The sequence below is a fragment of the Monocercomonoides exilis genome (genome assembly GCF_001643675.1).
Source record: "Monocercomonoides exilis strain PA203 chromosome Unknown scaffold5-2102611, whole genome shotgun sequence".
NCBI classification, from domain to species: domain Eukaryota; phylum Preaxostyla; order Oxymonadida; family Polymastigidae; genus Monocercomonoides; species Monocercomonoides exilis.
The window spans coordinates 203,192-227,546 of NW_027150550.1; the positions used below are offsets into that span (position 1 = coordinate 203,192).

Here is a 24,355-nt window from a genome sequence, read left to right on the forward strand (position 1 = left end):
ATAAAAAATCACCCATATTCTCTTGTAGCAGCTATCCGAAGAAGCTCTTCCGAAGAAATTGATTTCTTTTCCATCACAAAAAAGGGAACGATCAAAATGATCAAAATGGAAAAAATATTGTTTGAAAGGCTATTCAATCAAACTAACAAATGGCAGTTCAAGTGATGGAATGATATTTTTTTTTTCAATATATTTGCTAAATTTTATCTTGAATTTTCAACAACATATAAAGAATATTAATCAATCATTCTATCAAGTGAACAACACTTGAAGAGAAGAAATACATCGTAATAATTAGAAAAATTTGAACTTTTCAACTAAAATTGTTTCATCAGTCAATAATCAGTTTGAACAAAGCTAATGTTTTGATGAAAGAAAAATTTTCTTTTTTTAATGTCCCGGTTTTTTAACTTTGTACCGGGTTTTTGACTCATTGTTATTAACTTTTTCACATAACGTTTATTTTAGGTAATTTTGTTCATACCAATAACATCTACAACAGACATGTATTAAATGATACAAGCTCATAATTGAAACAAACTGCCATTGTTCTTTAACACGCAAATTTTTCAATAATCAGGACTTTTTCATTAAATTCAAATATCTCAACAAATGTCAAAAATTCTACTGTAATAATTATTAGTGACAAACACTGGTCTTTTTCGCATCCAACCATATCCTTTTTTTTTTTTTTTTTTTTTTTTTTTTGATTGTGTTGAATTTATGAAGAAATAAATGCTTTTATATTTTTTTTTCCCAAAACAAATGACAATTCCAATAACAGCAACTCTTGAATTTTCAAAGACATTCAAATGAATATCTAATCACATTGAAAATAGCAAAAGATAATCTGATGTATTTTCGTGCACCAGAATTTGTTCAAATCCACTCAAAGCAAAAACAAAAAATTTTCATCCAAAATTCATGATTCAAATGCAAAATAATATCAATTTATTAGTTGAATAATATGATATAATTCATTTTTTATTAATCTTTTATCTTATTATTTGATATCAAAAAAATGAATTCTTAACTTAAGCTAGTTAATAGTTATAATCCATTTTCATATTATTTATGAGGTATAACATTCTGATGATTCTTATTTATAGCTCTTTGGTGAAAAACTATTTTTTAACTTTCATTCCCATAATTATTTATTTTCATTCATTTTTTTCCTCCTGCATGCTGATAATTGTGCTAATCTGTTTTTTTCATCAAACATTTGGCTTATTCACTGATGAAAATGCAAAAAGCATTGATGCAATCGTTCAGCTGAGAGATGAATTGTTGAAAGAACAGCAATACTCGAAACATGTTTTGTCATCTTTGTTTCAGAACTTCAAAATCTTTTCTCAATCAGATATGATGAAGAAAACAAAGAATATAAAAGACAATAGTGAAAACGAGAAATTGATAAAAGAAAAAACTTTCATTCGTGGATGCTTCAAAGAAAAGAACGCATCGATAGGATTAAGAGCGATGAATCTTTGCCAGTCAAACAGAAATAGTTTATTTTTGATTAATTCACTCTCAAGTGCAAGAATCGAAGATTGCCAAATTTTCATTGAAAAAAGCCAAACGAAGTGGATTGTGGAGAGTTTTGGAGGAAGAACTGTTTTTTCAAATGTTTCATTTGCCCCTGAGAAATCAAAGGCTTTTGTGCCTTGCATTCAGCATGACAGGAGAACAAGAAACTGTTTTGAAGGCTTTTCCTCTTTGGAATTGAGCTTCTGCCATTTCTCCTCATTTTGTGTTGAAGGAACCCAACCATTTGTTGGAAATTCTGATGCACAGAGAGTGTTTGCGAGCGGATGCGCATTCGAGAATGTTTCACATGCAAATGTTGAACAAAATGTTTGTCCACAAAGCTTGAAAAGAAACATGCTTGGAGGAGAATGCTTGGTGACAAACAGCCAGTTTTCTTCTGTGGACAATGCATATTATGGAAGCATATTTGAAGGACTGATTACACAGAGCGGAATGTTTGGGGCTTTCAACAGCACATTTGAGAAAAGCACAAAAACAGTCATAACAACAAGATGCACAAACAGAAATGGTGATATTGAATTTGTTGATTGCATTTTCACAGATTTGTCAGGAGCGAATGGAGGAGCCATTAATCATGATTCAAATGGATCATCAACAATTGTTCGTTGTGATTTTGTGGTATGACTTTTTTTTTTTAATTTGACTTTGTTAATGCTCTTCTTTACTCATTTTTATCTTTCATGGCTTTGATAAAACACTTACAGAGATGTTGGAGCCCAGTCGGGGATGGAGCAATTATTTTGATTCAAGGGAAACAGAGTATGACAAATTGCTCATTTACATTTTGCTGGTCCAAACAAACAACAGGAGGTGCAACGTTCATGAACGCTGCAAAAGGAACATATGCTGGATTGAACTTTTCATCTTGCTGGGATGTGCTTGGAGGAAATTGTGCTCACTTCAGAAATGGTCAGTCTGCACTTTTTGATTCATGTTGTTTTGTGAACGGAACAACGACGGGAAATTTAAATGGAGGTGCTCTTGAAGAGCTTGGATCAAATCCAGCAACAATCACGAATTGCCTTTTCAAAAATAACACTGCAACTCAGGTGAATGGAGGTGGTATCACATTCAATATTTACTCTGACAACTATGCGAACGAATTCTCAATTGAATATTGTCTTTTTGATAACAATACAGCAAAAGAAAGTCACGATTTCTATGCCTCATCTCAGTATAATAATGTGATAAACTCCGATTGCTTTGTGGTGTGCCGTTCGCTTTCATCGAATTTGACAAGTCGAAGAGTAGTGATTGAAGGAGGATCAGCGAGTGATGACTGGATTCCATTGTTTGTTGGAAAAGTGCATGCAAACAGTGGAAATGGAACAGATGAGTGGATATGTGGCACAGCTGACAGACCTTGCAAAACATTGAACCATTCGCTGTGGATGTCTGATGTGAGGAGAGAAATGCAAGAGTTTGTGCTTGGAGAAGGAGTATATGGGGATTCTGAGCTGGTGGTGAATGCAATGGGGATGAAGTTTGAAGGCAGCGGTGCAAGTCTGACGAGAATGGAGCCAAGGGCTGAGGGAGGTGCTGGGATGAAGATCACAAGTGGAAAGCTGATTGTTGAAAAGATATGTCCGGTCCACAATTCTGCATCGTGGAAAGGATCGCATCTGCTCAAGATTGGAAGGGCAGGATTTGCAGAGCTTCGAGATGCAGTGTTGAGGAGTGAAAGAAGCGCAGAAGGGGATGAGCAAGCGGAAGTGTTTGAGAAGAGTGCCATTGAGATTGGCGATGGAGAGTTGATTTGCAACAATGTCACAATGAAATGGATGAAGAGCAAACAGGAGCTGGTGAGAATTGGAATAACTGGAACTGCAAGAATTGAAGCGAGCACATTTTTGGAGATTGAACGAAGCGATGGAGATGGGAGTGTGTTTTGTGGGGTTGTGGAAAATGGAAAGGTGATGGAGCTGAACGGTATTTCATTTGAAGGTTGCAGATGTTTGAATGGAAACGGTGGTGCATTGTGGTTGGAGATGAAGATGGGAAGCAGAGTGGGGATTGGGAACATGACTGGTTCTGATGAGAAGACGATGTTTGAGTCATGCAGTGCAGGAGGATCAGAAACAAGGGAGAATGGGGGAGGAGGATATGGAGGAGGAGTGTATTTGTATGTCTGCGAGGGGATGAGAGACTTTGTGGTGAAAAATGTTGGATTTTCAAATTGTGAGGCGAGAGCTGGGAGGAACATGTTTGTGAGTGCAGATGATTTGCAGAAGGTGATTAACACAACAACAATTGAATTTCAGCCGAATATGGATGTGTATGATGAGCTGAGTGGGTTTGAGAGGAGCACCGCAAATGAAAAGCTTGTGATAGCTCTTGTGGTGTATCTGAGAGAAGTGAGTGTGCCAACGATTGTGGGAAGCGAAAAAGGGGTGCATGATTTCAGCAGATGTGGATGTGAAATGTTTGCATGCCGGACAATCCAAGGGGCAATCGATGCAGTTGGATCAGCAGAAGAGCACAGAATTCGGATGAAAGAAGGATACAAGCTCGATTGCGATGCAGTTATCGAAGGTGGTCATTTTGTGTTTGACACAGTGAATGAGTGGGGTGAAATCGTTGTTGGGATAGATACTGAAAAGCAACAGGATGCACTTCTCATGCTTTCAGCAGATACACAAATTATGAAGATGACACTGGTTCTGAAGGAGTCACTCTGTGGAAGAGAGGCGTTTGTTGAGGTGATGGACAAAACGCTTTCAATGGAGAATAACAAAATGAAGATGATGGAAGGGGTGACTGTTGTGGATTATGAGTATGTTCGAGTGACTGGAGGGAAACTGGCGATGAGGAATTGCGAGATCGTGGAGGGAAAGCATGTGATCTTTGGTGGAAATGGGATGCTGTCAGTGAAAGGAGATGGAGAGTTGGAGATGGATAGTGTTATGTGCAAGGGTATTGGATCAACAGGTGTTGATGGGATTGTGGTGGTATCATCGAGTGGAAAGAGCGATATTCACGATTGTGAGTTTGAGGGAAAGGAAGGATGCGAAAGTGGATTTGGGAAATGGAGCGGAAGCTGGAATGTTGAGATGGAGAATGTGAGTGTTGCTGGGATGAAACGAAGAACAGGGGATGGGGGATGCTTTGCTTTTGGAGGAGGAAATGGGATAAAAATGGAAGGGAGGAATTGCACGATGAGTGGATGTTCTGTGAGTGAAGGAGAAAGCAGCGGAGGTGGGATAAAGGTGGAGCTTGGCGTTGCATCAGAGTTTAAATTGGATGAATGGAAAGTGAATGGATGTTCTGCACAAGGAAGAGGAGGAGGGATATTTCTTTATGGATGTGCAGGATCGAAGAACGACTATGCGCTGAATGATATTGAGTTTGGAGGAAACATTGCAGCAGAAGGGAAGGATGTTTTTGTGGAGTGTGACGATCTCGTTGTGGGAGTTGTGAAGGAGAAATTTGTGGATATCAGAGGGAGAGAAGGGGAGAGCGTCGAGATGGAAGGGATTGACAGAGGATATTTCAAAGAAAGAGCTGTTTCATTGGATCTGTTTCTGAAGGAATATGTGGGAGGTGTGGTGGATGTGAGCAGGACTGGTGTTGATGTTATTGGATGTGGGAGCGAAGAGTATCCGTGCAAGACACTTTTGAGGGGATACAAGAATGCAAAGCAATGGGAAGGGAAGAAGACTCTGAAGGTGAGTGGAGTTGTTGAGATCGAAGACAAGTTCGATGTGAGCATGTTTGAGATTGTGAAGAATGAAGGAGCGGAAAGTGCGAGACTGACAGTGAAATCGGTGATTGAAGGAAAAGAAGGCGGTTCTGTTCTTGGAAACACAGCAAGCATGCTGTTGAGAGGGATGGAGATAGGGCTGCCAGTCGAGTTTGTGCATGATATAGGTGTTGTAATTCTGTCAAGATCAACAGCAGGAGGCGAAGAAGAGGCTGTTGTGGAGATTGAGAAATGCACATTTGTGGGAGATGGGACTGGGGTGAGGGAATATGCAATAATAGCTGCAGAGGGTGGGGTTGTGAGGCTGAGTGAATGTGAGATGTCAATGATGGATATGACAGAGACAGGATTTTCTATTCAGGGAAGCGTTGTGGTTGATGGATGCACATTTTCAGAATGCGGAAGAACCGTTTCAGGAGAAGGAGGAGTGATGAGAGTGGTGATTGAGAATGGAGAAGAGATGAGGATGAACAACACAAAGATGAAAACATGCAGATGTGATGGAAAGGGAGGGAAAGGAGGGTTTTTGTGGATGGACTGCAGGGGAAACGAGGCAGAGAAGCCGTTCATATTTGGCGAGAGATGCGAGATGGAAGGGAATGAAGCAGCTGTTGGAAGAAACATGTTCATATTTGCATCGAATCTGAACAGTTGTGTGAATGTGAATTCGTTCTTGTTTGATGTTGGGAACTGGAGCAATGATAAAAATGGATTTGTGGGGAATGATATTTCTTTCACAGATACTGATTTGTTGCGCTTTGTGATTCTGTTCAAAGACAGAACTGTGCATGTTGCAGAAGACGGATATGATGTGATGAGATGTGGAAGCATTGAAGATCCGTGCATGAGCTTGTGGGAAGGACTGATGCATGTTGAGGATTGTGAAGAAGAGAGAATGATCGAGATTATGGAGAAGACAAGGATGGACAGCAGACTTGATGTGTCTGGAATAAAGATAGAAGCACATGGAGGAACAATGATTGAGGGGGATACGAAGGCAACAATTGTTGTTGAAGTGAAGCAGAGGATGGAAGGTGTGGGACTGGTGAACAGCAAGAAGGCGGGATTTGAAGGGATCCGATTTGAAGTTGTGAAGGATGAAGAGTGCTTGAAAACAGCAATAATAGAAAACAATGAAGGAGTTCTGTCTCTCACAAGATGTGCATTGAGCATTGAAGAGAATGAATTTGTTGGAGAGATTGTTTTTGTCCACATGATAAAAGGAGAGTTGAAGGGAAAGGGAATTGAGATGGAAAGTGAAAGTGCGTGCAATGGAATGTTTATTGTTGAGAGCGGGTGCAGATGCATTGTGGAAGAACTGAAAGTGGAAGGATGCAAAGTGAAAAGTGGAGCATTGATATGTGTGAGAGTTGGGATGGAAGCAGGGGAAAGAAAAGGGAATATTGACGATCAAGAGGCAGGGATTGGGATTGCGAACTCGAGCATTGGGTGGGTGGATGGAGAAGGGAGCGATGCGGTTGTGGTGAAGAGCGAGGGAGAGGTGAGTGTTGGGGCAGAGGTGAATGGAACGAAAGTGGAGGGGTGCAAATGCGGAAGAAGCACAAAAGGAGGAGGGATGTGCTGGCAGATGAGCGCTGGGGGCTGGCTCCGTGTGAGCGAATGCAGCGTGGTGCAGTGTGGATGCTCTGGGATAAGTGGGAGAGGAGGAGGAGTGTATGTTGGGGCAGAGATTGACGGGGTGTTGGACTATGTGTTTGAGGGAGACAAGTTCGAAGGGAACACGGCATATATTGGGAGGCACATTTTTGTTGCTTGCCACAATATCTCTTCACAGATTAACGAAACACAATTTCGAATGGATTTGAGAGGCATTTCTGGGCAGGCACACATGATCTCAGGATCAGACACAACAGATCACAGGGAAGACACGGACTTGATGCCATTCATCACGATATATCAGTCATCAACGATCTTTGTGAGCTCCGGAGGAGCAAAAGGCGGGGAGAACAACAGACAATGCGGGAAAGAAGACAAGTGCTGTAAAACGCTGGGATATGGGCTGGCACACATTGTACACGAGTATGGAACGCGAGTTGTGGTGGATGAAGCAAGCGAAGTGGAAACAGAGATCAAGCTGGAGAATCTCACGCTGCTGGCAAAGGGAAGCAGGGCAACAGTTGGGATAAGCAGATTGGTGAGGAAAGAGAAGGGTTGTGTTGTGGAGTGCAAGGGGAATGTGAGTGTGGAGAGAATCAGCTTTGAGGTTCCAGAAGTCTTTCCAACAGAACACGAGCAGATATTTGGTGTGGAGGAGGGGACACTTTTAATGAGTGAATGTTGGGTGAAGCCAGCTGAAGGATGCAATGTGTGCAGAATGCTAACGCTGATGCATGGAGAAAGATCGTCAGTCACAATAGCCGGATTAATTGTTTCACAGTTTGCGTGTGCTTCACTTGTTGAATGCGTTGAGTGTGAGGTGAAGCTATCAGAAGTTGTTGTGGAGCAAGGTGAGAGCAGGAATGGGTTGTTTTTCTTGAGGAATGGAGAGATGAATGCGATGAAACTTGATGTGGTGGATGTGAGGATTGAGAATGGGCCTGCTGTCAACATGTTGAGAGAAAGAGGAAATGGGAACAATGGAATGTTACGAGATGAGAAGGGAAGGAAGCAGCTGAGAGGTGATGAGAAAAGAATGGATGTGATATTATCGAAGTTCAGCAATATCAGCAGAACAAGTGAAGGAGCGTGCGGAGTGGAATGTGAAGATGAAGAAGGGAAGATTGTGTTGCAAAACTGTTCGTTTGCAGAATGTGAGTCAAGAAGCACTCGGGGGATTGAAGCCTCTTTTTGCAAGTGCACGAGCTTGAGCTTGGACTCATGCACAGTTGTGGGTGCTCTTGAGGAAAATGAACAAATGAAAGAAAAAGGGGGACTTGAGAGAGATGAAATATGCAGATGGAATGGCTCTGTTGTGGATGTTGAAGAGAGCGTTGTGAGCATGAAAGATGTGTCAGTTTCAAACTCATCATTGGGTGGGCTGTCGGTGAAGGGAGGAGAGGTGAAGATTGTCTCAGGCTTCTTTGCATTCAATAGCTTGACAATTCGAGGCTTTCCATCAGCCAGAAGAAACATAATATGCTCTGATTCTTCTGAACTGAATATTGTGAGTCTGAAGGGAGGAGATGGTGTTTTTCCAAATTCGTCATTGTGGATCTTGAATGATGGATGCATCTTGAAGCGGATTGCTGAGGAGCGAGTATCACCACTGTTTATCCCAATTCTTCGATCTGCCACACCAGAACAGAACGAAGAGCTTTTGAGTATTGCGTTCAGAGGAGCACTTCTTCTGCCGTGCAATCTTTCTTTTCGTGTGACTTCCTCCATCGGAGATGTTGAGCAGATTGAGACTCATGAAATACCAGACTCGGGCTTTGTGAGCGAAGAGGAAGTCAATGTGGCAATTGAATCTGGGATTGTGAGAACAGCAGACGCAAATGCAGAGGTGAGCGTGTGCATTCTGTTTGGAAATACAGAATCTCTTTCATCAACACAGTCATTCATTCTGAAGAACAAAAGTGAAACAAAGATGAATGGAGATGAAAAAATTGTTGAAAGTGGAAAAGAAGAAAAATCATCATGGGCGTTGATTGTGATTGTGATATTTGCTGTATTGTTTTTGATTGTTCTTATTGTTTCAATAATATTCATTGTTCGATGGAGGAAGGTGAAGAATGAAGCAGAAGATCTGAGAGAGATAGTGAATGATAACATCAGAAAAGATCCAAAGGCATTTGAGATGGTGACGATGGAGATGTCACCAGAGGAGCAGTGGAGAAGAGCAGAAAAAGAGGCAGAGCAGAAAAACGAAAGAAATGTGAAGAAGAGGGTGTATGAGAAGGCAATGGTGCATTCGGAATCTGAAGAGCATCTTCTGTCTGAGAGTGGTTCCACTGAATACATTCTGGGGAAAGATTCAGACAAAATTCCTCAATGGGCATTGGAGAAAGATGAAGAAGAGGAAATTCGAAAGCAGACTCCTTCTCCATCCATCTCATCCACTTCAACGACTGATTCAGATTCTTCATTTGTTCGATCGGAAAGTCTGTGTCCAACCACCTCATCGATGTCTAATCTGGTGGATGGAATGGCCTGCTCATCTCCACATGAAAAATTGATTGTGGACTTGAGGGATTCGCTGTTCATGTTGCTTCATGGAAGGAATGAGAAGAAGGAGATGGCAATCGGTTCTTTAAAGGAAAGAGAACAAACAGCTGCCCAAATCCTGTTCTGGGTGGCTAATCTCGCACTCCACTCATTTGATGAAATGGAAAATCCTCTTTCTTCTCTTTCCAATCTCAGCCCGCACATTGTTCTGTTCTCCGAGCACATGGTGATCTGCATTGTGATGCACTCAGACTTCTTGTCTGATGATGACTCAGATTCTTCATCCATCTCTTCATCAACAGTTGTCACATCTGCAACTGACGATGATGATGATGATGATTCTCTTCCCTCATCGGCATTTGAGGATGAAGATAGTTTCAAAAAAGAGTGCCTGAGGTGGAAGGCGCCTGAGCTGCTGATGAACAAGAAGATGGGAGCAACAAAGGAGTCAGTTGCCTTTTCGATTGGGATGATGCTGTGGGAGTGCTTGACACTTCAGATCCCGTTTGGGGAGTATCCAGCAGAGGTGGCAGGGCAGAAGATTGTGGATGGCGAAAAGCCAAAGCCAGAGGTTGTTGAAAACTCGTCTTTGAGCAACGCAGTGAGATGCGCATTGTGCCAGCAGCCAAACGATCGGCCGACACTCATTGATTTGAAGAAGGAGTTCATCCAGCACTTTCCAGAAGGAGCAATGGTCATGACCATTGCTGATGCAGTTGATTGCCAGATGCCATCTGAGTGCAACTCGCAGATCCCTGATTCAAGCAGCTCGCTCATATCATTGTGAGTGTGCGAATGGCTTCAACTGCATCTTCTTCAAAAAGCACAAATGGCGTTTGCCAATGAAAGAGACTCAAACGAGGTTGCAAGACCTCTTCTAAACAGAAGACGGATCCTCTGAAAACGGTAATATTTCGATGCTTGTGGAAGTCTCGAGCATGCAATCCATTGCTCTTTCGGAAAGATCGAGCGGAGTTCAAGCCGAACTTTGCTGAAGCTGTGCGAATGCTGTTTGAACAGAATGGGAGACATATTTTTTCAGTTTGTGGCAATTCATTTCAAGCCACTTTCTGAATAATTATTTTTCCATTTTTTTTGCCTTTGAGTTTATTGTCAAATTTTGCTCTAAGCTATATGTGTGCATTCGATTATGTGATTCAATTCTTTTCGTTTTCTTCATTTTTTCTTATTTATTTATTTATTTTTGTTTTTAATGAGGATGATAAATGGTTTTCTGACCAATCAAAAACATGCTTTTGAGAAACGTGCTTCCAAGAGTTGTTTTTGCTGTTTTGTCTTTCCTGGTTGCTTGTTTGCATGATTTTGGCTCAAAGGAAGAAACAAACAACAATCGCTTAAAGCATCAAACGAAGTTCTCATGACTAAAGATTGAAAAACTGAGCAAAAAAAGTTTGAAAATGAATGAAGGAGTTGAATAAACTTTGTGCAACTTTTGCAGTTTCTCTTTTCAACAGCGCGAGAGTATTTTGTTCCAAAAATAATTGAATAAAAACAATCTTCCTTCACCTCGTGTTTGCATTTCCATCTTAAATTCTATTGCAAACAATTTTTTTTAAGTGAAAAATAATGTATCCAAGTCGGAAAGTCAAGTTCAACTTCAATCTGCCAAGCCATTGACAAACAAAAGACGAACCAACAATTTCAATTGCATTATTGCCATTTCAGATTTTGAGTATCGTTGAAAATCATTACCTTTCGTTCGAATCCTTCAGTTGCTCTTTGGCGTTCAAAACCCTCAGGAAAGCGAAAACAGTTATTTTTTGATGCTCTTTTCCATTTCACTTTTTTTGTTAATGAGTCTCTTCCACAGTTATTTTCTCCATTCACACATCCCAAAAATCTCATACTGCAATTGGATCGATTTATTTTATTTCATCTTGGAACGTGCACAAAATAGAAATAGACCCTTTTCTTTTTTTATGATGATAATTGCTCGCATTTCTGAAGCAAAGCAGCAATAACACAACAAAACTTATCTGTTCTTCTTCATTCGTCTTCTGTTTCACTTGATTTTCGCTTCCTTCAACAGCCACTTCACCTGCTTGCCAAGTCCCGCCTTGCTCAGCTCTGCATCCTTCACGCTGCTCACCGCAATTCTCAAACTCTTTCCAGCTTCCTCTTTGCAAAAGCCTGCCCCTCTATTATCATATGCTTCTTGCTCCTTTCCGCTCTCACTCCTCCATGACTCTGAACGCGATATATGGTGGCTCCTGTGTCCATGTCGATGATGCCTGTGATGAGAATGGTCATTATTCATTGCGTGTTGCGAATCCCATTCTTCAATCAATTTGCTCAGTGAAGAGTTTTTATCTCTTCTGAGGAATCTGTTGTCACAATGCCCATGAGTGAAATCATGATGTCGCCTGTGATGCCTGTGTTCATGCTTTGTGGTTGTCTTCAACGAACTCACCATCGAACTTGCATCTGAACTGTCTCCGCTAGGCCTTGCTTCACTCTGCTCCTTCTCTTCCCCTTTTGGTTCATCATTTAATTCTTCATCTGCGTTTCCTCCTCCCTTTCTCTCTGATTTTCTTTTCTCCACACAATTAATACGAGCAGATTTCTCGCTAAATCCTCTTTTCTCAAATCCTTTTCCCAATGCCAGTCTCTTTTCTTTGCCATCTTCATCGCCTTCATCATCATCATCATCAAGTATCAAGCTCTTTTTTTCCTTTATGCGCAAATTCTCTTTCCACTTTCCCCTTGCTTTTTCCTGCCTCAAAACATCCTTCGTTATTTCTTTTCTCTCATCCTTTTTCTTCAAAATATTATTATTATCTTCTTGTCCAGAATCTTCAATATATCTTCTCTGCAATATGTGCTCTTTTTCCTCGTCTGTTCTATTTGTCACGCTTCCTCTTCTTTTCATCTTTTGCGCTTCAAACAGATCTTGGTCCTCTTCTTCAGATGCATCTCCAATCTCAAATATCTCGTCTCTCCCAATACTAATTTTCTTGCCTATTCCCGTTTCCCATCTCTCTTCCTCTCTCCTTTCAGCCTCGTAAATTCTTGACTCTTTTCTTTTTCCTTCTCCTCTTTCGTCTTCTTCTTCTTCGATTCCTGTTTTAGTCTGCTGTTTGCTTTCTTTTCTATCCTCAGCAGTATCGTCAATGTGCCACTCATAAATCCCTGACTCACGCTTCAAATTGTCGTATGTTTTGTCGCTTTCTTCTGAGCCATCTCCTTTTCCCTCAGCAAAATCCTCCATCTCGCTCTCCCCGCATCCCCCAATCATCGCAATGTCTGCCAAAGAGACTGTAATCGGACTTGATGCACCTTCTCTCTTGAGCACAATCTGCTCTGAAAGAAGCGAAGAATATGGAAAGTCGGAAGAAGGCAAATCGATCCTGCTGATATCAGCTTCCAAAGATGTTTCGCCTGAAGACAAAGCAGTCTCTGCCTTCGTTTCCGTATTTTGCTTCGAAGATAATAATGGTTCTTGCATTGGCGACGATGCCATTGAAGAGGATTCCCTTTGGCCTGATGAAGATGGAGAAGTGGTTTCGCTGCGCGACATTTTCATCCGATTCTGTGAATCATGCAATGCATTTGAGTTCGCCAGCAGAGATCTGTCAGTCTGTTCAGCTGATAGCCCTTGAGTCGCATTGGCACTGTGCTCTGCCTTCTCTTCCTTCATTCCTCCACCCAAAAAGCCCAACCGAAATCGTTTTCTCGGGGGCTGCACGTTGCTCGTTCGATGAAGTTTTTCATCAGCGCTTGCAGATGCACGAGCAACACTTTCTGCGCTGACTTTTGTCACAAGCAATTTCGGTTCATCCTCTTTGGCAGCTTCTCCAAGTCCGAAAACGCTTCCCAAAATGCCTTTTCCTTTCTCCCCTTCATTGGCTCCTGATTCTTTTCTGTTCGCCTTCTGCTGCCCTTTCCTGCTCTCAGCATGCCCCACATTCACTTTTTCTTTTGATATCAGTTTTTCAGTCATCGGCAAAAACAAGTCATCCTCGTCAATTACCCCATGTACTCCATATACTGTGTTTGATGACTGCACGGCTTCGCCGTCTTCTATCTCGCGACTCGTTCCGTCATATGCCTCCGAAAATAGTTTGTCAAACTCTTCGTCCCATCCCTCTGATTCCTCCCAAGCTTCGTAATCCTCGAAGCCCACTTCCCTTTCCTCGATGATTTGTGTGCATTTGTCTGCTGTTTTGTCGAGACCGACTAAAGCAATCTCCATTGACAAAATACAATTCATAAACAAATTCTTCTTGTTTAATAATCCCAATTGAATCAAATTTACAACTTTCCCAATTTTTCTGGAATTTAAATTGCCCTTCGATTCTGTGCTGTTTGGCCTCCTTACTCCTCTGTGAAGCAAGAAAAGCGCAAAACAATTATATTAAAATATAAAAATGGTCCTGATCCGCTCATAATTATTCTCTCCTGCCTCTTCCAGGCATCCATCATCCACCCCATGCCTTCGGCCATTCGTGCCTCTCTGATTGTGAAGTGCTGAGAAGCAGCCAAGCAGAAGTGCTCTTTGTGAAGTGCTTCCAAAAACAAACACAACAGCCAATTTCTCAAAAGAGGCAGACCAAAAAATGAAAAACGGATTGTGTGGGGAAAAAAACAATTAATAAACAAATAAATAAGCTGCACAATAACGTCATTCCAAAGGCAACCACGAATTCTTGCTGTGTGGCGAGCCAGTCGCATTCCATTTTGTTCTTCATTGCTCACAATCTTCATTTTATCCTTTTCCTCTCCAAAATTCGTTTTTCCAACCATTCCTTCTCCCAAACTTCTGGCATTCGGCTGAAACAGGCGTTGCTTTGCAGATGTCCATCAATAGCTCGCAGAAACACTTTCCCAGGCAATATGCTCATTGTGGTGGCTGTGGCATTGCAGGTGTGTGCATCGTGGCTGCAAATGAATCATAATAATCTGCTCCAAAAAAAGAACAGAAAAAAGTGAACACGAAAAATGAAAAAATGAAAATCATAGAATTCTGAAACCTTGGGGCAAATAAGCTCCAAAAGAAAATGGCTGAAATGGAACTTGGGGAGCATAGCAAAAAGGAGAATAATATCCAGCCATCCCCTGCTGCATTGGGGCACTCTCTGCTGGCCGAAGCACAGGCACCACTTTCTCCCCCTTTTGCTCCTCAGAAGCTTTCTCGGAGCTGTTTTCTGCAAGGTGTCGCTGCTTCTGCGGTCGAACTTCTTCCATTCCATCATCCTTGCTCTTGTCTTTCCCATCCCGTTTTTCTTGCGCAATAAATGCCTGGAACAGCGCGCCTTTCGATAACTGCTGTGTCTCTTCCCTTTTTGCACTGCTGTCGCTCATCGACGCTTCAACAGCCTCCAGCTCGCTCATCATCGCTTCATACAAAATCGGCTTTGTCCCGAACCGTGGCATTGCTGGTACCTCCTCTTCACCACGTTCCCCAATTTGTATTTCCTTGCGCGCCTGCTGCATCTTCCTTACCAGGTTCTCGGGAGGCACAAACGAAGGCCTTTTCGCTTCCTTTTCTTTTCGCTTCGCCCTCTCCACCTCCAGCGCCATCGACTCCAGGAAGTGCAGGTCAGAAACCATCGTTTGCACGTTCATCTCAGACAGACGCACAAACTGCTGCGGCTGCCTCTTCCCCGTGCACCCGCTCTGTTCTTTGTGTTTCTTCACACACTCCACACAGCATGTCCGCACCCCGCACTCCGGGCACTTGTACTTCCACTCCTGCTTTTTGCATATTTCGCACATGCCCTCGTCTGCCATCTGCTGCTTGCTGCTCCAAGAGTGGGCTTTTACAAAAAAAATTCACTCAGCACAAAATAACCTATGGGCCAAGAACAAAAGAAAAAACATCCACACCAAATACCTCTATCCATCAGAAACTTTTATCTATCTTCAAGCATGTGAGCAGATTAAGCACTTGCCAGAATTCGTTGAAGTCGCTCAATCGGAAAGAGATTGGAAAAAAAGAGATTTTCATTTTTTTCAACTTAAAACAAAAGTTTTGAAAGCTTAGTCGAATAGCTACAATGCATCGACTTTAAATTACCCCTTTTAAATAGACCCTCAAAATATAGGGGGAAAAAAATAATGAGCAAGGAGAAGTGAAGCAGTGGCAAGCACAATGATAAAGGAGAATGCTTCAAAACCACAACAGAAAACACATACAACCAAAAATCAAACAAAAAGCTTCACGAAAAACGCAAACAGGAAAGCAATATCACAACACAAATAAATCGAAAAATGAAATCAAAAGTAAACGGAAAAGAGAAAAAATTGAATGCGACCGTCTAGCAAATCGACTCTCCCCTCTCTTCCTTCTCCTTGATCCTCTTCACTGTGCACCGCAGCTGCTCTCTGTCTTTCTGCGAAAGAGCCCCGCTGCGCATGTGGGCCTTCCAAGAGGGCGGCAGCACGAGGCGGTCGAAGGGCACAGGCTGCACCAAGCGCTTGGCATCGAAGGTGCGCAGCAGATAGATGGCCAGCTGCTGGTCGGCTGTGCGGATGTGGCTCATGATCCACATCGAGCAGAACGCCACAACATCCGATAGCGGCGCCTCGCCTGCCTCGATGCCTGCCACAAACGTCAGCGCAGAGCCCAGCAGCTCCACGTGTGCCTGGCAGTGTCTGCTCTGCACCTGCGCCGGATAGTGCGTGGCCTCCATCATCTGCTCCTCGTCTGCAAAGTGGATCATCGCCACTGCCAGCAGCTTGTCCCCTGCCTGCGCCACCTCTGCCAGCGGGGCGTGCTGCGCAACCAGCGCCACAATTGCTGCCAGCGTGTCGACCAGCACGTGGTGTGCCTAGTCCATCCGCCCCACCTGCGTCACCAGCTCTTCGCTCCACACAATCTGCTCCTCCTTCGCAGAGGTCGCAAGATGCTCAATATACATCGTTTTGCTCTGAATATAAAAGAATCACATAATAATTTGAAAAATTATTAGTGTCAGAAATTTATCGGTACCCAAAAAATTATACGGGACCTAAATTTTCTGGCTCTCAAGAGCACTTTCAGAAAAAAATAAATAATAGAAAATAATTAATATATTATAATATACTATTCCTGAAAATATTTTTGATTTTTTCAATATTTGTGAAAAGATCTGGTGTTTTTTGTTTTATTTTTTTGATCAAAGACTTGCTCGTATTTTCATGAGCTTTTTGTTTTGAGTGTTTTGAATGTTGTTATTGATATTAGACTTATCTTTTTTTATGTATTTTTTGGGTATTTTTCATTGTCTAACACTTCATTTTTTTATTATTCTTTCCATTTCACTAAATTTCGATAAAATTTAAAAAAAATTGTGAAATAAGAGTTCCCATGTTTTTGTTCATAATAGAATAGTTAAAAAACTGATTGATATGTGTATCACCTAAATTTTGAAATGAAAAAATATGTTTTTTCGTTAATTCAAAAGGGGAAGAATGTAAATTATCAACAAGTGAAGGATGTCAGAAAAAAGAAAATCTTCAATTTTTAATGATCGAGATTATTATTCAAAAAAACATGTTTTTGTGTATTTTTGTGTTTAAAACTTCAAATCATATTTTTTCATTTCAAAATTTAGGTGATACACATATCAATCAGTTTTTTAACTATTCTATTATGAACAAAAACATGGGAACTCTTATTTCACAATTTTTTTTAAATTTTATCGAAATTTAGTGAAATGGAAAGAATAATAAAAAAATGAAGTGTTAGACAATGAAAAATACCCAAAAAATACATAAAAAAAGATAAGTCTAATATCAATAACAACATTCAAAACACTCAAAACAAAAAGCTCATGAAAATACGAGCAAGTCTTTGATCAAAAAAATAAAACAAAAAACACCAGATCTTTTCACAAATATTGAAAAAATCAAAAATATTTTCAGGAATAGTATATTATAATATATTAATTATTTTCTATTATTTATTTTTTTCTGAAAGTGCTCTTGAGAGCCAGAGAATTTAGGTCCCGATAAAAAAAAGGGGATATGATAAATTACTGACCCTAATCTGCAATTTTCTCATCTTTTATAAAGTCATTTTTCTAAATATATTTTTCATGGACATATCAAAACAATAAATAGCAACATTTTGAATTTTTTATTTTCTGAAAATGTAAAATCTTAAACCAAGAAAAAAAGACGGAATTTGTGTTGAGATGGAGAGAGAGAGAGTGAAAATTGAAACATTAAAAAAAAAAATTGCTTCAAGTTCAAGAGAGAAAATGTGAAAATTAAAAGAATTAGTGCACAACAAAAAATGAATCAATTATCGCAATGGTCACGATATATATCCATAATCTTTCGAAAAAGAAGAATAGATGAATTGCACAATTTTTGTGTAATTGTGAAATTTTCGAAAAATTTTGAAATTCGTATATGTTATTTTGAAATTATCAAGCAATTTTGAAATTTCTCAGAAAAATTGAAAATAAGGCAGTTATTTTAAGTTTCACCAACAAATTTCAAGTTAAATAAAAATTGTGGGAAGATCTTCATTTTTCGCATTAAAATTGTGATGTTCAAAAATTATTGGAAATTTGTTAAAAATATTATTAATTATGTTTTGAACAATTTTCATCATGTTCACCATTCAATAATGTGAAGCAAATCGTTTATTGAAGTTTTATTCCAACCATGAAAATAAAAATAATTAAATATTATATCACAAGTTTATTGTGATTATCTAAATATTTTTGTGACAACAAATGATTGTCAATGTTCAAAACATCAAAAATTTCAATGGAGAAAATAATTTGTAAATGTTTTGTGATTTTCATTGACTGTGAAACTATGAACGCAATCATTGAAAACAATCATTAATAAATCGAATCAGTACCTCCAATGAAACAAATGACATTCTATGCCTTTTAATGATTAAAAAATTGACAAAAACCGATGATTAAAAGGAATAAATCTGCATTGTTGTCCGATTCATAAAGTTGGTTTCCATTAAACCACAACAAATTTGAGCCGAAAATGAACAGATCATATCCATAGAAATGATTTTCCACTGGATAAAAAAGAAAAGAATCAAATATTCACAAACGATTTACTGATTTTTTGTTTCTTTTTGAATAAATGACTTTCTTCTACTGTTATATCTCTTCACGCGGCAATCAAATCTCTGTGTGTGGATCGTATGGTCGTTTGAATAATCTGAGTTGAATGTGAAAATTTGTTCAAAGTCTTATTAAACAAAATGTTGATTAAAAAGGAAATACAACTAATTTTTGAACCGTTCTATCAGTAATTTGACGCAAGATACATGATTTGGAGCTTTTCACAGACTAGAAATAAAATAAAACAATACATCGTTTTGTTTAACATTTTTTTCCATGGAGAACGGAAACACAAACCATTTATCTTCAGATTTTATTCACATCAACTTTATCCATCACGTCTCGAATCCTCCAAAAAACAACAAGATTTAATTTGAAATTTCATATTTTGCAACATGAAAAGGTTCTGAAACGACTTTCACATTTTTAAGTGGATGCTGAACACAGATTAACCTTGCCATTCCGAAGGCAAAGAAGGGATGATGAGAAAGTGACTTGTGTGTTTGATCAGTGCATTCCGTTGTTCCCATGCGTACTGATGAAACTGTGGGGATATGTTGTAGCACTTTCGGAGACAATTTCAGTTTCGCTGGTGAATCTGCATCATCAACTTGCAACGTTGGTGTGAAAGTTGTTTAGGAGAAAGTGGATCTTAGTATCGAACTGCGTGAACGCGTTCCATTTGATCTGCATTCTGTTTAATCCTTTTAAGTTACAACCTTCCACAGCTCAACTGGTGTTCCGATCTGCCCAGTCGAGGAGTGTGACTGTGAAGACAGATGATGAAGTGATAAGATGAGGAGTTGTCGAGAATGAAGTGTGGAAGATTGAGGAGATAGTGGTGAAACTGGCAAGGAAGATTCTGGAGCTGAGGTAGAAACACAATACAAAGGTGAAGGAGCTGATGGAGCAGCTGGTGGAGATGAAGAAGAACATAGAGCTCAGCTAGGAGGAGTGGTGAGTGTGGTTAGCAAACAGATACTAATGGTTTGGCGATGCATGCTGCCATGCTTTTTTCACTGGCCTCTGCATAGTGCGGGATGGTTTTATTTTTGGCTTTGTTGATTCTGCAGTTGGGGCTGCGTGAAAAGTGCCAGGAGACGGTTGCAGTTATTATTAAAAATGGAAGTGTTGTGGTCCTGTCGGTATACACAAGCGGAAAAGGAGTTGTTGTGAAGTTGGGCGTTATGTGAGTTTCGATGGAGAAGTTAACTGATGAGGAGGAGAAGATGAAAGGATGGGATCAAAATCTTGGATCAGCGAAAGATCGGAGAAGAACGACGCTGTGACCAATGGTGGAAGCATTGATGATAATGGTGGTTGTTGTGAAGGAGGAGTGAATGCAACGTTGCGGTAGAAGATAAACAAAATCTTGAAGGAAACGAAGATGCTGATGGAGCTATCGAAAGTGTATGAGAAGATGATAATAGAGCAGAAGGCGCTGTTCAATGAGGTGATTGAGACGCAGCAGACGGCGCTTGCGCGAAAGAAACAGGAGCAGAAGAAAATGAAGGCATCATATGAAGAGAATGTTGAACGGCAGGTTGGGCAGGTAAAGGAGCAAAATGAGCTGGTGTTGCGGGGAAACTTTGACATGGAAAGTGATTGAGGGGCAGAGAAGAAAGGGGCGAGAGAGTGTTACAGAACGAATAGGAGATGGATGAACAGAAGAGGAGGCGAAGAAAACGAAGAAGAAGAAGGAGAAGGAGGAGGAGAAGAGAAAGAAAAAGATGTTGATGATGAAGTCCAATTATTTTCTTCCTCTATTTCATTCAAAGCAACCAGCGGAACTGTTTCTGCTCCATTTCTCAGCAAATAATCCGCAGAAAGATTGTTCTAACGAAAAGAAGAAGAAGAAGAATTTGAAGAATTATTATTATTTTTATTATTTTAATTGTCATTATTATTACAATGATCATTGTTATTATTCAAATCATCCTTATTCTGCTGAGCCAGCACATTCATGCCAAAAGAAACCTTTTTATTCAGCTGAATCGGATGGCAGTCTCTGAACAGGGAAAGAAGGCCACACAAAAAAGACCAGGCGAGAAGAGAAAGAGATTGAGCAAGATAGAAACTGAGAGGGCGAGGAAGGAGTGAGCCTATGAAAAGAGGAGAAGAGAAGGAAGAAGTGTTTTGTGGCTTTTCAGATAAAAATGATGTTTCAGTTGTTGTTTGAGGAGTTATTTGACTTGAAAAATCTCCATTTTCATTGAAAACTTCGTAACTTAGCTGATTTTCATACAATTTGTCCTTCTTCATGTATTCATACGCCAACTCTAACAGATTCTCTGTCAAAATCTTGTTAGACAAATAGCCTGCTCTTGTATTCTCCAAAGATCTGTTGTTTGAAGAAGAAGAAGATGATGATGAAGAAGATGAAGAAGATGAAGAAGAAGAAGATAATGATGATGATGATGATGATGACGATGATGAAGCAGAATCGCAAGAATCATAAGAAGAAAAGGAAGAAGAAAAAGAATAAAAAATGAGGAGGAAGAAGAAGAAAAGGAAGATGATGACGACGAAAAATATTTGAAAATTGTTTTTCAACCAGATAGACTGAAATTTGATTAAACATTCAGTTTTCCCCAAAAGAGATCAGGAGAAGAGATGGTATCATCAGTAATGGAATAGAAATGGAAGAAAAGACAAATGCTAAAGAAAGCAGGCCCAGATGATGTGTAATTATAAAAATGGTCGTTATCCGAAGTAATTCAATCTGCAACAAATCGCACATTGTTGGCGTTTAACTGGAGAACATGAGCAGATGATAACGGAGCTGTAGCTAATGGAACTTTCATGGAGGGTTCGCAGAAAACTGTAGACTTAGTGAGAAAAGAGTTGTGCAGCCTCCTGTTCAAAAATCATAAGTTCCATTCTTCTCAAATATTCTTGAGTCATAAATATTCACTTCTTCTGAGCCATGCACAAAAGCAAGTTCCTGTTAAGACTAAAATAAGAGAAACATTAGCTGCTTCAATTTTTGTTTGGACGTTTGCGCTCACATTTCTTTGTCCATATTTCACATAAGTGTTGTCATCGAAGTCTTCACTTCTTTTTTCTGTTATTGTTCCTGTAAATTTCTGAACTTCATTTGCATAACGTGGAAAAAGTTGATTTATACAATGGCTGATAGAATTACACGGATAGCTTTCATTGATCCCACATGAAAAAGCACTATTGGAATTTGGTTGAGCAGCAGTTGAAAAAACAAATCTGGTTCTTCCTTCAGCATCATTATGCCATTCACTTTTGTCAATGATTGAACCCGAGTTTGCGCAACTCTGTTTGGTGTTTGTCTGTTTGAATAACTTCTTACGCGAATGTTGTTAAACGAAAAGTTTTGAAGAAGAATTTCATGTCCACCTTTCACACATGTGTTACAGCGGAAAAAACAGTAGAAATATAAAATTTCTTTATTCACTGCATTGATTTGTGAGCCAACAGCACCTCCTGCTGTTATCGAAAAGCAGTTGCAAAATAGGCAGTCATTCATTAAGACTTTGTCCATTGAAAGCCAATGCTCAATAGCACTACCTCCAGAACCTGAAGAGTTAAGCGCACTGCATTTGAAAAATAAACTGATTAATCACACATATCTTCTGCCTATCGGTTCTCTTTGCACGCAGATCAATTACCACTCCGTCGTTGCCGAAAGAGTAATTTTGAAAGGAACAATCATCGGCCATTGACGTGAATTGACATTTTCAAACTGGATTCCTTTGCCACCACAACCATCTGAACTTGCTTTTTCTGTAGAACATTGGACGAACGTTGAATGGAGCACAATGCATTCGAAGATTTTTAAAGCATATATCCCTCCGCCTCTTATGGATGAAGCCTTGCTTCTTGTAAAAGATGAAGTTACAATTGTCAAAACTGCATTTGCATTATCATGAACATAGAGTGCACCTCCTTGTTGCGATGTGCAACAAATCCATTTGCACAATGAAAAGGACTAACTTTCTGTTGAATCCATTTTGTTTTTCCTTGAATTTGAATATTATTCAATTCTATTTAACATTGATGAGAAGAATTTTTCATTTGAATTGCATTAACCAAGATAAACAGCGAAAATGAATGAATAAGTTTTTTCAAATCTGAATAATTTTTCAACGTAAAAACTTGTGAAACACATTGTCCCTCATATATCTTGTTCAGAAACATTTATGATAAAAGGCAACAAGTCTTATGTCACCAGAAAACAAATATTCTAATTGATCAAACAATAACATTAAAAATTAATATCTAGAACAGGGTTTTTTGGATGTTGAAGTTTATCATAGATAATCTTTCTCGTTTGTGAAATTTTGAATATTGATGATAAATAATTTTAACAGAGAGTTTCATAACATTCACCAATCTGTAAATATTTTGATCCTTGGAGACTTTTTAAAAAATTTGACACTTATCATTCATCTGTCAAAAAAAAAGCAACGAAAACATTCAAACGATAATAACAATTACTTTGAAAAGAACAAAATTGTATTCCAAAGCTTGTTTCGAAAAATCATTCATTATTTCATAATAATTTTGTTTAAAAATTTTTTCTTTAATAAATAATAATTAAAAACAACAGAAAATTTTTCGAAAATTTGATTTGAATTACTTCATGTATATGCATAATATATTTTTTCACATAAAAATTTTGTCCTCCTGAGTTATTGCAAAATTCCCCAAAAATTTCAAATTTTTCATAGACAATTTCAAAATTATTGGGTTATTTCAAAATAACCCAATAATTTTGAAATTTTTTTTTATTTCACAATTCATCTAATTATTAGATGAATTGTGAATAGATTTTTTTCATTTGAATAGATTCAACTTATTTGAATGAACTGGGTTTTTCTTAAATGAGGTCATGTTATTTTAAATGGTTGAAGTGACACTTGAATAAAGAACGATACACTTAAATAAAGTTTTTGTGAAAAAGTTGTGAACACTTATAATAATATTTTCACGTAGACCTGTGCGACACGACAAGCGAATTTTTGTTGCTGTCAGTCACTTATAAAAAAAAAAAAAAAAAAAAAAAAAAAAAAAAAAAAAAAAAAATTCATTTTTTATGTCACAAAATTACTTTTGTCGCATTGAAACAATTCAATTTTATTTTATTTTAAATATTTCTTTTTTTTATATCATTTGATCGTTCAATCCATTATAACATAAACAGATTCATAAAACATTATTTTGCAACTAATGAGTTGTGAATCATATTTATCTTTTAATAAGAAGTGCTAACACAAATGTTCTCATGAGCAATTTTTGATTCGATAAACCTTTAATTCATTAAATCCAAACACGTTCAAATACAATATATATGAAGAAATTATAACGTTTCCTGAAGGAAATAAATGATGAAAATGCGAAAGATATTACCAAATGTTAATCCAATTGTTTGCATTCATTGTTACTATTTAATTCATGGAAATTGTATTTCTTTCTTTGTTTTTTATTCCGTATTGAATGTTGAGCTTGAGCATTGCACTGAGGATGAATAGAAGCAGAAGATCGAAGAAATGAATGAAATGATTGATGGAATGGGAAAAGAAGAAACAAATTTGGAGTTCACAAAAGAAATGTTCAACAAAATGGATAAAATGAATGAAGAAAAGGAAATGTGTTTGGTAAATGCGTTTGTGTTGCTGAAGCACATGAGATATTGCATTTTCATGAAAAATATGCGGATTTTGTGGCTTGAGAAAGTCTTCGTTGAAAAAAAGAAAAAAAAAAGAAGATCAGAATTGAAGGAAAGAATGGAAAGGACGGGAAAAATGAAAAGCTTCTGGTTGATATCAGCGAATGCTGTGTTTTTCTGAATGAATGAATTTCGTTGGAATCGATTTCCGTCTGTGAGCGCTATCTGCTGAAGGTTGGATTGAAGAAAGAGGAAAAGGAGGAGATTAAAAATGAAGTGGAAATGGCATTGCAGGGATTG

The 24,355-nt window shown here is 38.9% G+C and overlaps 5 protein-coding genes across 5 annotated transcripts; 2 read left to right on the forward strand and 3 right to left on the reverse strand.

Annotated features, from left to right (window-relative positions):
* Positions 1–1,155: 1,155 nt before the first annotated feature.
* MONOS_13542 (uncharacterized protein) lies at positions 1,156–10,160 on the forward strand (the record flags this gene model as incomplete). The annotated part of the gene is made up of 2 exons (XM_067866254.1): positions 1,156–2,166; positions 2,253–10,160. The coding sequence occupies exons 1-2, from the start codon at positions 1,183–1,185 to the stop codon at positions 10,158–10,160; spliced, it is 8,892 nt and encodes a 2,963-aa protein (XP_067734114.1). The 5' UTR covers positions 1,156–1,182.
* A 699-nt stretch (positions 10,161–10,859) lies between these two features.
* On the reverse strand, positions 10,860–13,754 carry MONOS_13541 (uncharacterized protein). Its single transcript, XM_067866253.1, has one exon. It carries the CDS (start codon positions 13,602–13,604, stop codon positions 11,397–11,399), a length of 2,208 nt encoding a protein of 735 aa, XP_067734115.1. The 5' UTR covers positions 13,605–13,754; the 3' UTR covers positions 10,860–11,396.
* Positions 13,755–13,765: 11 nt separating this feature from the next.
* On the reverse strand, positions 13,766–15,187 carry MONOS_13540 (uncharacterized protein). The gene is made up of 2 exons (XM_067866252.1): positions 14,365–15,187; positions 13,766–14,293 (listed from the first exon to the last, which is right to left on the reverse strand). Exons 1-2 carry the CDS (start codon positions 15,122–15,124, stop codon positions 14,232–14,234), a joined length of 822 nt encoding a protein of 273 aa, XP_067734116.1. The 5' UTR covers positions 15,125–15,187; the 3' UTR covers positions 13,766–14,231.
* A 464-nt stretch (positions 15,188–15,651) lies between these two features.
* MONOS_13539 (uncharacterized protein) lies at positions 15,652–16,254 on the reverse strand (the record flags this gene model as incomplete). The annotated part of the gene is made up of 2 exons (XM_067866250.1): positions 15,652–16,110; positions 16,183–16,254. 2 exons carry the CDS (start codon positions 16,252–16,254, stop codon positions 15,652–15,654), a joined length of 531 nt encoding a protein of 176 aa, XP_067734117.1.
* A 3,547-nt stretch (positions 16,255–19,801) lies between these two features.
* On the forward strand, positions 19,802–20,023 carry MONOS_13538 (uncharacterized protein; the record flags this gene model as incomplete). Its single annotated transcript, XM_067866249.1, has 1 exon — positions 19,802–20,023. The coding sequence occupies one exon, from the start codon at positions 19,802–19,804 to the stop codon at positions 20,021–20,023; it is 222 nt and encodes a 73-aa protein (XP_067734118.1).
* Between the last annotated feature and the right edge of the window lie 4,332 nt (positions 20,024–24,355).

Bases quoted from the DNA above. Each gene is read 5' to 3' on its own strand.
- MONOS_13541 (XM_067866253.1), bottom strand. From the start codon at position 13,604: ATGAATTGTATTTTGTCAATGGAGATTGCTTTAGTCGGTCTCGACAAA.
- MONOS_13540 (XM_067866252.1), bottom strand. From the start codon at position 15,124: ATGGCAGACGAGGGCATGTGCGAAATATGCAAAAAGCAGGAGTGGAAG. The intron at 14,294-14,364 runs GTTTCAGAATTC...TTTTTGGAGCAG, and splicing joins TGGAGCTTATTTGCCCCAAG to ATTATTATGATTCATTTGCA.